This window comes from Vipera berus (assembly GCF_964194415.1).
Source record: "Vipera berus genome assembly, chromosome: 1".
In the NCBI taxonomy this organism is placed as follows: Eukaryota; Metazoa; Chordata; class Lepidosauria; order Squamata; family Viperidae; genus Vipera; species Vipera berus.
In genome coordinates this window covers 287,849,422-287,864,425 of record NC_138202.1, presented here as the reverse complement: position 1 = coordinate 287,864,425, position 15,004 = coordinate 287,849,422, and the positions used below count along the sequence as shown (strand labels likewise).

The window sequence follows — 15,004 nt, the reverse complement described above, 5'->3', positions numbered from 1 at the left end:
TGGAAATAATTGCAATGGGAGCACAGCGCGCAAAAAAAGCCCATTGAGAAATGATTGTTGGTTCTTGTTTTCAGCATCAGTTTAGAATACAAATGAGAGAAGAAACTATAGTTGGTTTTGATAACTTTTCCATAGATTAAAAGTGAATATTTGTGCTTTAGAACATTTGTGTGGAAGACATATTACTTGAAATGAGGGAACAGCTTACTAAAGCTAGAGTAATGGAAACGGAGTTGGTGAAGCCTTTATTTGATTCTTTGCTTCGAGTTGCATTGGGAACATATTTTACTGATCTGGATCGTTCAGAAGAAAAGAAAGAAAAGGTATAACTGGCTCAAATTACTTGTTTCTTAAATTGTTTGCCTACTTGTCCCAGACCCTGCAGTTATTAGGTTGCTCTTAAGCATCTTGGCATCCTTTTGAAATAGGTAGCATACACATTGTAGCTGAGCTATTATTGTGGTAACTTTGAGTAACCTCCAAGATTTCTGCAACAATTTGATTCCTCTTTCATATTCTTTTTAAATACAGTCTCATTTTTTAGAAGTTTTGTAAATACCTGGACCAGAATACTGGCCTAGGTAGGATTTTTAGTCTGATCTAGCATCTTTTTTTTTTATTTTGTTAACTCTGCAAAACAACTGGGCAAGCTAGGATGCATGGTGAACTAAAAGACAGTAAGCCAGAATGTGAATGCAAATTTCAAAAAAAACAAGGTATCAAACTTACTAGTCTAAATGCTGCCTTCCCATTTATTTGTTCCCCCTAGCATGAATTCCCCTGTATTTCTGTTTTGTCTGCTACATTCTGCATACATATGTATAATCTAAAATATTAAGGCGTTTAGGTGCCTAACTGGCAGTGGGGGTTAGTATATTTAGCCAGATATTTTCTATCCTGTTTTACCTGTCAATATTTCAGCATCGTTCTCCGTGAAAAGAAACCTAGAATCTATGAGAATACATTGTAGTTTAATTTCTAATTGCATATTTTAAACATCTGTAATATGCATTCCAGATCCATCAGTCTGAAAAGGAGCCTGTGTCTCGACCTGATGATATATCTGAAGAAGCTGATGAATCACAATGCTATTGTTTTAAATTTTTTGCTGAAGAAAAAGGCTATGATGCCGATAGTGAAAGTAATTCAGACGAAAATGAAAGCAAGGATGAAGGCAAGTACTTGAGCTCGGAGTTTTTTTTTAAATCCCTTTTGCACTGAAATAGCAAATCGTAGAGTATTTTTCCCCACAGTTGATGATCCTAAGCCCCTGTTCAAGTGTTGTGTAACAGTTTTTAAAACTGACCATATTAGACTTTTGCTATTTTTTTTCTTCTCGTAGTTCATCATTATCGTTTGCTGTTTGAATTATAAATTTTTATTTTTATTTTTTATTTTATTTTAATCCATTTATATCCCGCCCTTCTCCGAAGACTCAGGGCGGCTTACAAGCTTAGCAGTAGCCTTCATTCTATGTATATGCCTGCTTATTAGGGCTTTCACACACACCCCAAGCGGCATTATTACAAAGTCAGCTTAATTGCCCCCAACAATCTGGGTCCTCATTTTACCTACCTCGGAAGGATGGAAGGCTGAGTCAACCTTGAGCCTGGTGGGATGCGAACCTGCACTAATTGCAGGCGGCTGGTGTTACTTAAGGAGGCATTAGCCCACTGCTCCACCAAGGCTCTTGGTAATTGAAGGGAATGTAATGACACCTGTACCAGGGTTCTGGAAAGTTCTGTAATAGCTTTACTATTAGAAAACAGAAGCAGTTACATTATTTTTTCCATTATTTCTTCTTTGCTTCATAATTTTGTCACTCAAGAATACTACTTGAGTTTTTATTTTTTGTTTATGGGAGCTATGTTCTATAAACCTGATGTGATGTTTTGTAGTACACTGCAACTCTTTATAAAATGTCACTTTGTGGAATATTTTTTTTAAAATAGTCATACAGCATTTGTAAGTAGCATTACTAATGAAGATGTAAAGCAATAAAAAGCCATCAAAATAGGGTATTATCGTTTAATGTGCAATGTCTGTATATGCTAAGACACGCACTGAATATGAGTGTATATGATTTACCTTTACATTTCAATGAGAGTGTTTCAAGTTTATCTAGGACTTTGGACTGTGTAGAATATTTGATTGAATAAATCCGTCCTATCGCAATGAACATCATTGTTGGGTAATAGGATAAGACTCACAAAAAAAGATAAGTAGGGCAAACAGTCTCTGAATAATGGAATTCCCATATATAATTAAGTGTCTTTTTTTACAGGAACAGACATTAAAAGGGAGCAAGGATGTTTTGGCTACTGCAGTGTTCCTAGTGATCTTGCTGAAAATATTATTCAAGGAGAATTGATATATCCTGAACTATGTATGCTGGAATTACATTTACTTTCTGTTGGCAGTCCAAGCCTAGATGTCCTCACTCATGTTTTCCACGGCTTCTTGAAAGTAGTCAGGTTGAAGGAAAAAAATGCAACATTACTAATGCAACAGGTATATCCTTGTAGCTGGGTTCACACAACATACTAGGTACAGACACAGCTTGACAAAATTCATCTGTCCCAATCAAAGAAACCCCATTATGGTAGTCTGGTTCAGAGTCTTAAAAACCTTTAAGACCAACTTTACAAAAACTCATTAAAACCAACTTTACGAAATCTAGTTGCCCAAAAAAAGATTGTAATGGCTTAATATTATGTCCTAGTTCACACAGCATGCTACAATGCAAATTTGGGGAATTTGTGTTTGAAATTCAGCATTGCTGCCATAACTTGCATCTATTTTCCCTAGACAAATTGACTGTTGGCTTGTCTAAGCAAAATGAGAAGGAAAACTTTTGGTGTTTGACAAGGCTCTGGCTTTATTCTCTACTTTGTTTGAATAAGCCAGCTGCCATGTAAGTTCTGATTTTATGTTTTTATCCTTCATGACTTGGACAACCAAAACTGAATCACTGTCATGGTTGCTCCCATTTTCCTTGGCTTGTCCAAATTATTCCAAAATAGTAGAATTAAAAGTAAAAGTGGCCATCTCAACCATTAACAGATTCAATCTTTTGATCAATTTAATGGTGTTATGCCAACCCAGCCAATGGATTAATCTAGCATCTAGCATAAGTCTTGGTTCATTTGAGGACATAATTAAAAATATTAGAGCTGAAGAGCTTGATGCACAATACTTTAGAGACTGTCACTAGGTTGCTCATGCTGTAACAGTTGATCCAGGACTTATTCTCTACATTGATGGGAACAAGAAAAATGACCTTTCACTAACCATATTTAAAATTTTTCTGCCTTGGAATATCAGGCCATGGTTTTCACTGACTGACTTTCTATTTGCAAAAGACATTCACTTCACAGGGAGTATAAATTTTAGTTGAGATGTTGTTTTCTGCTGTATCTCCTGTTTTATCAGATTATGTGGATTTTTTGTTTATTTAAACATGATTTTAATTATGGACTGTTGTGTTAAGTGGTGAAGATGGCTGGAATAGAAGATGACCGATATATTGCTTTTATATTCATATTTCTGTATGTTCATGAATTGCTTGGACAGGAGGGACAAGAGAGGTATTCTTACAAAGCATAGAAAAAAGAGAAATCAATTGACAATTTGAGGAACCTTCAGCCTTTCAACCAGAGGAAACCTTCAAGGAATCCTTATCCTAATATTCCCATATATCTTGCAATTGTCATCTTCTGCTTTAGGAGAATTGTTAGTGAATATGTTCCTAGGACAAAAAAGGAATGTGCTAATTAAAGCATTCCAGGAACGTTTTGTTTCTGGAAGTGAGTCTTCTGGAACACTTAAATAATTCATTGTGTTCTAAATGTGTTCATAATGTTAAATCGTTGGGTTCCGGGTCACAGATAACTCTTTTTGATAGAGGGTTCACTTCCCAAATAGAGAAAACATCTCTTCTGAAATCAGGCTGTTCTAGAAGTGAAATATTCCATCAAACAGGGGAATGTCATTCAACTACCACGTTAATATTCGGTTTCAAATTCCTCCTCTTGCTAACTAGAAATGATTGCCACTCCTAGTTTAAATGTCACACCTGGCCTTAGGTGGGTCTTTAAAGCACATTTAAAGGACTTTGTTGGATAAGGAATCAGACAACAGTGTGCATTCTCCTATTGTTCATTTGGATGGCTTTAGTATATTGGGTAAACGAAGTCACTGCATATTTATGGAGATTCTCAGTCATCTAGGTCATGGTTTTCCAAAGGTGCTTTTTCAAAACATCTTCAAGAAAAAACAAAGTCCAGTTGCCTTTTGAAAAAGCACCTTTAGGAGGTCACTGTATTCTGATATCGGCAGTCATTAAACCATTGTCCAAGCTTATCTCATGTCTATTCATATATGCGTCAACCTTACGTTAAATAGAGATACTGACATTCTTAATATGCATGGAAACAAAAGATTGGGAATAAATGTGGGAATAACGGATGAGACCATTAACTACCCAGTCTTTTGCTATGAAAGCACTGTGTTGATTGAGAATTTAGAATTTAGAGAAGAGGTTGAACAAGAGCAAATTATTTCACATGTTAGACATATTTATATGTCTAGACCACAGTCTGTGCATCTTATAACTTGGCAATGAGCTTGATAATGTGAAAACCTAATTATGAACTTGAGGAAACAGGGCAATACCAAGGGTTTAGTTAAAAACATATTGGAACATTGGGGCTGAGTTACTACTTATTTAGCTATCAAATATTGCTGGGCAGTACATCCCCATTACTGCTGGATATTTTATTAATTCATGATGAGTGTTCTTTATATTTTTCCCCCGGTTCTTTTATAGGGAGCTGTAAAGAGCCTTTTGGGAGGATTCCTCCATTTATTGACACAAACAGATACCTGTTTTCACGGTGAGCTGTAAATAAAAATTGACATTTTCTTTTGATTTGCTTTAACATTGGCAGATACCCTTATGATACAAATGAATAGATCTGCATTTTGAAATGCTAGATGTTCCTACTCATATATATTTTCACAGTATATGCTTCTAATATGAGCACAGTCTAGCAAAGCTAAGCAATTTATTGGTTTATGTGTGAGTTCATTACAGTAATAAGGTAAATTCCTAATGAAATACTGAGATTTAAATGTGCTTTGTCTTATTGGATTATATACGGCTTTTGTCTGTAAATGAGCATTTAACTTCATATTTGCCCCAGGGTAATGATTACATTGAGTGTGAAAGAAGTTATTACTCAATTTGTAAACTACCTGTTCAAATACTCTCCATTCTACTTTGTATTCTAATGGGTTTTAGAAGAGAACCAGTTTTAATCTTCAGTTTTAAGAAAGATTTATAACCATGAGAGGGCAATCATCCCTCTTAAGTAATAGCCTCTATTAGGTTAGATACCAAATCAATAAGATTCTGTATTGATTTTTTTTTCTGGTTTGATGAATGTTTTCAGATAAATAGGTAGAAATTTAAAAACTCATATAAGGACAATGAAATAAATGACATTAATTCAAGAAAATTGATTTTAGTATATATTGTCTTCATAATATATTATTTACTGTATAACCTGTGACTTCAGTTGCCTGTCTTGACTGGGAAATTACATTTTGTATAGATTATTTTACTTATTCTCTGGAAACTTGATTTTGCTTCGCTTCTTCTTTTACCATAGTTTGGGTAGGGTATAGGTATGAAGACAGGCTGGCTTTCCTCACAATGTTGTTTAAGACAAAATGTCTAATATCTTCCGGGTGGGGGGGAAATCTGCTTATAATAAGTGATTGAGTTGTATCGCAATCTATATCATATTTGATATTTGATATATAATATCACTTATATAGTTCCACAAGCAAAAGATCCTGAATATAATATATAGTATTATTTGTAGCTATTACAAGCTATTGCTTTGCCCTTGTTATTACTAATGTAACCCAAAGGATTTAAAATACACCTGCCCTTTCTTGTGCATATCATCATCACCATGACACCATATTTGTTTACATTTTTACATTGCTATTAGGTTAAAAAAAAAACTTCTAGAGCAGGAAGTCTTTGTACTGGTGCTTACACACCAGAAATTGTAGCAGCGAACAAACAGCAGATGGATATGAAGCAACCCATCGCGACCCCATGGACAACGTTCCTCCAGGCCTTCCTGTCCTCTACCCTCTTCTGGAGTCCATTTAAGCTCACGCCTACTGCTTCAGTGACTCCATCCAAGCCACCTCATTCTTTGTCGTCCCCTTCTTCTATTGCCCTCAATCTTTCCCAGCATTAGGCTCTTCTCCAGTGAGTCCTTCCTTCTCATTAGGTGGCCAAAGTATTTGAGTTTTAGCTTCAGGATCTGGCCTTCTAAAGAGCAGTCAGGGTTGATCTCCTCTAGGACTGACCGGTTTGATCGCCTTGCAGTCCAAGGGACTCGCAGGAGTCTTCTCCAGCACCAGAGTTCAAAGGCCTCAATTCTATGGCGCTCAGCCTTTCTTATGGTCCAGCTTTCACAGCCATACATTGCAACTGGGAAGACCGTAGCCTTGCCTTCATTGAATTACGCAAGCCCCTTCGCCATGACGGCAGTAATCCATGAAGGGGACGAAGCAAGATACCTGTTCCTAATCACAAATCTTTGTAGTTTTTGTTTTCAGTTATTTCGTCTGATATACAGTAAGAAAATATACATATTCAGCAGTGTAGGGACTGCTGCTGGGACAAATAAGAAAAGTTCTAGAAACCACACTTGAGTAGCTTATTAGATTAAATTTGTTGGATTGCATCCTATTTTTAACAGATTTAACAAGAGTCTAGTACAATACAAAATAATTTTAAAACCATGTTTCTGCTTTTCAGAATGTCAGAAAATATTAGTGGATCTGCTGGTTTCTCTGATGAGCTCAAGCACATCTTCAGAAGAGCTCACACTTCTTCTCAGGATCTTTTTAGAAAAAACACCTGCTATGGTAAGATTTTAATAGTAAAAGCGAAGTACTTTGAATGGAAGTTAATTATTGATTTAATATTTGTGTTTTTATTGCTGGGATTGTCAAATTAGCATGTTATCCTATAACTTGGGGTTCTCCAACTCCCCCAGGGCACAGCCCAGTGCCAGGCTGCTGTCTGTTTGGAACTGGATCACGGAGCGGCGGGCAAGCACATGGTGCGTGCGCAGTTCCATTTGTGCAAGCAGCATACTTGCAGGCTCAGCTGCATTGTGCATGCCCCCCTTGCACAAATAGAGCTGCACACACACACCTGCTGCTCGCACCAAACCACCCCCTCTCCTCCTCCCCCCATCAACTCACCAAGCCAGAAAGGTTGGGGACCGCTACTGTAACTGAAATATAATAACAGTTTGTATAAATTTGGGCAATATTTTTTTTTAGAAATTTAGGGAAAAGTAGCCAGGGAAGTAATTTGATGGCTTGAAAATAGTGTTGTTTTAAGGTTATTGTTACAGTTTATGTTTGTGGTTGTTTCTTTCATCATAGAGGGGAAAAAACATACCTGGTTACAAATAGTTTCAACAATATAAATTTCAGAGATAAGGTTATGCTCTGAAGAGCCCCACATGCTGTATAAACCTAGAGGTTGTGCATTGATGGAGGGATTTTTGGTGGTGATGAGAGTTTGGGTGGATGGGTAGATAGCAGTGATGGGAAGATAGCAAACTGATGAGCTCACTTCTTACCATACTTTCTAGATTTCCAAGATATCCTGTTTATCCTGTCCTGCTTTTCTACTGGGCAGGACAGTCCATGCAGAGTTTATATGGCAATATTCATTTATTGCAGTGGTTCTCAATCTTTCCTTCACCGCTGACTCCCTTTAAATACCTTTTGTGGCCACAGGCCATTGCCACGCACCACCAAGAGATAACTCAAGATGTAAATCGTAACATTTCTTCAAGCGTTTATGGACTCCTTGTGACAACCCCATGGCCTCCCACGGGTCCACTGATCTTTTGTTTCATTTTTTCCCCAGAATGCCTCTGTATTCTGTCTGAAGTTTAGAAGCTCTGCTAGAAATCCATTATGCTTAAGGGTGGTGCTTAATTTTGTCCGTACAGCATTTATATAGCCATATTAATCTGACATTTGTTTTCTCAGAATGCCTCTGTATTCTGTCTGATCCTCAGAAGCTCTGCTAGAAGTAGATTACGCTGGAGGGTGGTGCTTACTTTTGTAGTATGCCTCTATTAATTTAATTTGTTTTAAAAAAAACTTTTTAGAAAGTGAGCAGGAGCTATCAGCAGACACATTGACATTCATAAATGTTGCATTAGGGAGCCAAATTATGTGTTATAATGACCATTTCTTAATTATTTTGTTCCATTTTTTTAGGGCATCCTCCTTAAAGGAATCCTAAAGATTTTGGAGGCAAATACTAGGATGAGGCCTTTACAACATATCGTATTTCCTTTGCACCAAATTCCAAGTTTAGGAAGCAGCCCTTGCCAAAAATCAGCTCCTACGCTCGGCAGCAAAACCGTAGCATTACTAAGGCGAGCAAAATTAGTCCAGTCAAAGAAAGAACCAGAGGGTGAGAGTTTGCCACACCATCTTCTCTCTCCGTGGCATGTGGCTCCAATCCATTTACCTCTGGTGGGACAAAATTGCTGGCCACACATGTCTGAAGGATTCAGTATCTCGTTGTGGTTTAGCGCTGAATGTGTTCACAGAGCAGGCAGTTCCTTGGAGAAAGGCAAAAGAATGAAAAGGAGGAGCAAGTCACTAATTTCACACGATAATAGTTTTGACGAAGCAGGTAAGTCACACATGTAACGCTGTGGCAATTACTTAGAATATTTATATGACTGTTCCTCTAAGTGATGAAGAGAATTAAACGTTAAAACAACTGCAAACTGCAAAAAAAACCCACAACATGTACTAAAAGAAATAGCATCCCAATATGAAAAAAAATTCAAAACAATGTCAAGTACGTATCAAACTCAATTTCATTGAGGGCCGCATCAGCATTGCGGTTGCCCTCAAGGGGCCGGGTGGGGGTGGCCAGGGTGGGTGTGGCCTACTGGGTGGGCGTGGCTAGAGTGCGTATGGCCTACTGGGTGGGCGTGGCCAGCTCTACATCGTTCGCATCAAGGGTGCCTATGGGGGCCTGGGCTGGAGTGGGACAGATCTGGGGGTCTCTGATAGAAGGAGAGTCTCTGGGCCAGGGCCAAGGCAGTGGGGGCCGTTCCCTCACTGTTTCCAGGATGGCTTCGCGGGCCACATGAAACCACTTCGTGGGCCGGATCCGGCCCTCGGGCCTTGTGTTTGACATGTCTGACCTATACCTTCCGCGCTTCCCGACTTCATCCTTGGGCAGACAGTAAGATCTTAAGCACCTTCTGGAAGGCCAGCAGGCTTTGTGTCAGTCCATTCTCAGGTGGTGAGGTGTTTCAAAGGGCGGGTATCATACAAAAGGGCACACTTACTGGGCCCCACACAATGGTGGGCATTTGCTTAATTTTATATATTGCTTATTAATTTTGTGGAGGGCTGGGATTAAATTCTGTTACTTAACATTAGCTTTGAGAAAGGCTTGTATCTTGGTGGGGTTGGTGCCATTTTATCAGTTTTTTTATATATATTTGTATTTAGTGCTATAAAGATTTAAATTATAGATACAGAAAACAAAACACTGCATTTTTGCTTGAAAGATGTTAATCATAGCTTTGAATTAATACTTTTAATGTTCTCATATTAGTGCCATTTGATCTGAATGTTCTTTAAATTTGATATATTCTTTCTAAATCAATTTGGATGAGAATATAGGAGCATACTCATCTTGCTTTAGAGGCATTCCCATTTTTCTTTTAATTGGCTCCCGTATTAGCAACATTTATATATGCTTTTAATCCTTAGTAAAGCAACACTGCAACAATTTCATTCTTTGTTAATTATACAATTGTTACTTTGTTACTTATGCAACTATTCTAAACATGGCTTAATTTTTTTCCAAATTATGAGAACTAAAAAAATGAAATGCTCCTATGTATAATACTTGATACCAAATACCAGATTGTTCTCTTTTGTGGAATAATATTCTGATTAATGATATGCTTGGTTTTATAACTGTTATGTGTTATAGAAGAAAGCAAACGTGGATTTGATTACCTCAATTTGGGAGACAAACTTCTTGAAGATGGCTGCCTTCATATATTTTCACTGGGCTCCAAAGCATTGATGATACAAGTCTGGGCTAATGTGAACTCAGGAGCTTTCACATTTCGGTACATTATCTTATTTTAGAGATCAAAAAATGCATTTGAAGAGATTATTTATGCCGGACTGACTATGGTTTTAAATTTGGTTTTATGGGGTTAAATTACTATGTATTGAACATATCTACTGTTTAATTCTTTTTTAAATTTTGTTTTTTCATGTTCTTTTTTAGTTTTTATTGTTGTGAGCCGCCCTGAGTCTTTAGGGAGAAGGGTGGCATATAAATATAATAAATCAAATCAAATCAAATCAAATTATTTATGCCTTTTATCATCAGAGATTCGCTATAACATCCAATGAAATGTTACCATGCTCTGTACTTTTAGATACCCTAATTTTACCATATTTCATTGAGTTCAGAGAATGAGTCGAGCACAATGAGTAAAATAATATTTCTGTTTAATCAATTGTAACTGCTAGCATTTATGTTTTACTAACCCTAGAAACCAGCTGGATGGGAATAGTGTTTTTGTAATATTAAAAAGTGGCATATACAATAGAGTTGCGGCTTCTAGAAAAATAAGTTGGTACATTGCTAAAGTGCAAATCAGATTCCTGTGTTATGTCTTGGATCAATAAAGGGTATGATAGAACAATATAAGCAAAGTAGTATTGGGAAAGGGATTCAATCAATCAGTCAGTCAATCAGAATAGAGCTGGAAGGGACGTTGGACGTCTTCTAGTCCAAACCACTGTTGAAGCAGGAGCCCTATCCATTTCAGACAAGTGGTTGTCCGGGCTTTTCTTAAAAACCTCCAGTGATGAAATGTCTACAACTTCTGAAGGCCAGCTGTTTCACTGGCTAATTGTCCTTACAGTTAGGAAGTTTCTCCTAATTCCAGGTTGCTTCTCTCCTTGAGCAGTTTCCATCCATTGTTTCTTGTCTTGCCTTCTGGTGCTTTGGAGAATAGCTTGACTCCCTCTTCTTTGTGGCAGCCCCTCAAATAAAGGAATACTGCTATCATGTCACCCCTAGTCCTTCTTTTCTCTAATCTGGCCATACCCAATTGAATTTTAATACATATTTTGAAAGATATTTTGATAACTTTTTCCTCTCTTTTTATTTTCATAGTATGTGTATGGATCCAAATGACGAAATGAAAGCTGGATTATTAGCACAAGCTGAAACACCAGAGAATACCTTCCTTGTAGGCAAATGGCAGCATTTGGCACTAACGTACATCGAACAACCAGAAAACAAGAAGAATATCCATGGAACTCTCTCTCTGTGGATTTGTGGTCAGAGGTATGCTTTTCCAAGATTATAAATAATATATACATATAACTAAGGAGGTCCTTGGAAGCTTTGTCTATTCTTTTGAGATCTGAGTAAAAAACACAACATTTTCTTTGAAAGGGTTTTGCTTTCATCTAAGAAACTTCTTCAGCTCTCCAAAGAATTGAAGAAGCTTCTTTGATGAGAGGCAAAACATTTTCAAAGAAAAAAACGAAGAAAGTCTAGTTGCCTTTTGAACAAAGCACCTCTGGGACAACAGTGATCTGGATGATTAAGAACCTCCATAGACAACTTTTCAGATGGTTTATAATTCTAAAGATCTTCAGTAAAGGTCTGTTGATTGCATTTAGGTAGTGGAATATATTCCTCTCATAAAGAGGTATTGGTCATCTCTGTCAGCCCTGGGCCTGATTTAACCAAGAGGCAAGAGATGAGGTCCTGACCTTGCCACATATCACATTTTCAAGAGTCATAAGCTGATGAGATTTTAAAAAGTACATGGCAAGTGGTTGTTGACATCATACTTTTGTGACCAGCTATAATTCTGACAGCTCCAATGCTACTTGTTTGGAGCATGCTATTGCATGTTGTATTTCCTGTTCTCTGATTTCTTGGTAAAGGAAAACTATACAATATACAATTGCCTATTCTGTACAGAAGCAATGGACCCAGCTATACAATAGACAATTGCCTATACAGTTGTCTATCCTGTAGAGGAGCAATGGACCCAGCTATACAGTATACAATTGCCTATATACAATTGCCTATACTGGATAGAAGCAGTGGTCTCAGCTGTACAATATACAGTTGTCTATGCAATTGCCTATTCTGTAGAGAAGCAATGGACCCAGAGAAGTAACCTACTTTCACTGTTACAGAGTAGGTGTTTAGATTCTGAGTACAGATGTACTTCACACACAGTCTGATCTATGCAAGAGTCTCTCCACTGTCACTTTGAACAATATTCCATCTGTTTCCCTGGTAAATCAAGGTGCTGATCTGGCTCCAGGAAAAGGAAGAGATTCTTAAGAGAATTGTGGGCATTGACATTGACAGGTAGTCTTCATTTAGTGACTGCCTTAAGTAATGACCTTTCGCAGTTAGGGTGATGATAATGAAAAAGTAACTTTGTGACAACTGCCTGCATTTGAAGTCTCTGTCTGTCAGTCACATGTCATGTCACCATTACAGTCAATTACTACTTGTTGTCCTGTGCCTGATCTGTGCGTCAACTCCTCTCAGAATAGAGAAATTGCCTAAAGAAGCAATCTCTTCCTGAGCTGCTTTTCTTAAAAAGTGGAGACAGCAAATTAACAAGCTCAGTGCTATGACTTTAATTAGTTAATTAGAACTGCAGCTTGTGCCTGAAATTGACCATATCTTGAACACATCAGGCAAACAGCAGACACAGGTACATTCCTTTCAGTGTGTATTCCCCATTGTGTGCTTACTTTCTTGTAATCCCTTCCCTCTCTAATGAATGTAAACACAAATATCAGTTCTTTTTCTTGCTAATTATCCTAGCACTCCAGTTCTAAAGACTGGTTGAGTGGAGGAAAAGGGCTGTCTGATTTGCCCTTTTACCCAGCTTCCTCTTGAATTGAGTTCCCAAAACCTCCCCCGCCTTTTGGGTTCACTGTTTGGGATCATGTCCTTCTAATGCTGTAAAGCAAAAGAAAACTGAAGTAAAATTGTAAGCACAAACAAAGTCAAAGTGGTTTTTCATTTAGCAATTGATTTGCTTATTGTTGAAGAATGTTGAATTGCTGCCAGATATCTACTGCTACATGTGGACCACTTCAGTAGAAGCAGAAAAGCAAAGTTTACTGATGCAGGATTACAGTAGTCACAATCTTCTAGGGCAGAAAAGAAGGGAATAGATCAGTAGTTCCCAGCCTTTTCTATACCCCGCACCCCTAGAACGCTTCTGATATATTCTCGCACCCCTTACAAAAGTTCAAAATGAATTATGTATATACAGTATAATTTTGAAACTTCTAAACCCAAGTTTTCGAACCCCTGCAATATCTTCTCGCACCCCCGGTTGGGAACCCCTGGAATAGATGAAGACTGTTAGAAAGCACTTCAAATTTTCTTAAATCTCTTTTTTGCCACTTCTGTTAATGGATAATTAAGAATAAATAACATAACACACTTATTACCTTTTTTCAGTAAAATTGGCATTTAAAAAGCTACATTTATTTATCTCTCTATTGCTTTTAGAAAACCTGACATTTGTTTAGATTATACACTTCCAAGAAAAATGAGTTTGTCATCTGACTGTAATAAGACCTTCTGTATGACAGGCCATTGTATATCATCCCAAGATGATTTTTTGCAGTTGACTGGGAGATGGAGCCTTGGAAATTTGCTTCTCTTCAATGGTAAGTTATAATTTTTGCTCTTTAGAAACAGCTTCTTAGCTTGTCTTGAATTTGTGCCTTATATTGGAATTGGTTTTAAGGCTTATTTTCAGTACTTATATCTTGCCTTATTATAAACATTTAGAGTGTATAAAATCAGGCAAGCCATTAAAAGAAAGAATACAGAGAAGAGCAACAAAGATGATCAGGGGACTGGAGGCTAAAACATGTAAAGAACAGTTGCTGGAATTGGTTGTGTCTAGTTTAATGAAAAGAAGGACTAGGAGTGACATAATAGCAGTGCTCCAATATCTCCCTCAGAAGAGGGAGTCAACCTATTCTCCAAAGCACCTGAACGCAGGACAAGAAGCAATGGATGAAAACTAATCAAGGAGAGAAGCAACCTAGAACTAAGGAGAAACCTCCTGACAGTTAGAAGAATTAACCAGTGGAACAACCTGCCTCCAGAGGTGGTGAATGCTCCAACACTGGAAGTTTTTAAGAAGAGACTGGACAGCCATTTGCCTGAAAAGGTATAGGGTTTCCTGCCTGAGCAGGGGGTTGGACTAGATGACCTCCAAGGTCCCTTCCAACTCTGTTGTTCTGTTAATCTGTTATTAGATGTAACTGAAACCTAGGAACTTGATTTTATCAAATGGTCATAATAAAGATAATAAAAGTTATAAAATATAGACCAGTTAATTTTAGCCATGTTTTAAAGAAGTAGAATAGCCTTTTATAGCTGCAAACTTTAAGATATATATTTATAGCTATTCATTTATAGGTCTGTTTTCTTTGGCAAGACAACAGGGTTCCCTTGACTGTTCTGGCTTCTCAGTCCCTTGTCCAAGAATGTTCAACCTTCTAAACCCCATTCCCTTTCCTTAGACATCTTTAAATATATCACCCATGGAAGTATCCTGCACCACTTGATGGGAAGAAACAGCAGGCATATAGTTTTTCATGTTCTGATTTTCCTGGAGCAAAAATTGTGCTTAAGGGGTGCTAAGTAGCATTTCATAGCAGTAAAGGACTGTGGAGTTCCCAATACTTGTGAACATGTTGGGAGAAGTCTTCTGAGGATCTGAATGATGATATCATCCATGCAAAGTCAGTTTAACACTTTCTTATATTCCAGGGGAGCTGTTTGAAATTAATACTTAAGATAGGTTTACAATGAATAGGA

At 37.5% G+C, this 15,004-nt stretch overlaps 1 protein-coding gene across 1 annotated transcript in view; it reads left to right on the top strand.

The window, feature by feature from the left end:
- Positions 1 to 15,004, top strand: part of LYST (lysosomal trafficking regulator) — a 100,476-nt gene that overhangs the window by 21,841 nt on the left and 63,631 nt on the right. The window contains exons 7-15 of the mRNA XM_081314041.1: positions 162 to 323; positions 1,018 to 1,174; positions 2,285 to 2,511; positions 4,829 to 4,895; positions 6,845 to 6,954; positions 8,335 to 8,758; positions 10,085 to 10,226; positions 11,291 to 11,464; positions 13,679 to 13,839. Coding sequence (XP_081170167.1) covers positions 162 to 323; positions 1,018 to 1,174; positions 2,285 to 2,511; positions 4,829 to 4,895; positions 6,845 to 6,954; positions 8,335 to 8,758; positions 10,085 to 10,226; positions 11,291 to 11,464; positions 13,679 to 13,839 — 1,624 coding nt within the window. The remainder of the gene's footprint in view (positions 1 to 161; positions 324 to 1,017; positions 1,175 to 2,284; positions 2,512 to 4,828; positions 4,896 to 6,844; positions 6,955 to 8,334; positions 8,759 to 10,084; positions 10,227 to 11,290; positions 11,465 to 13,678; positions 13,840 to 15,004) is intronic.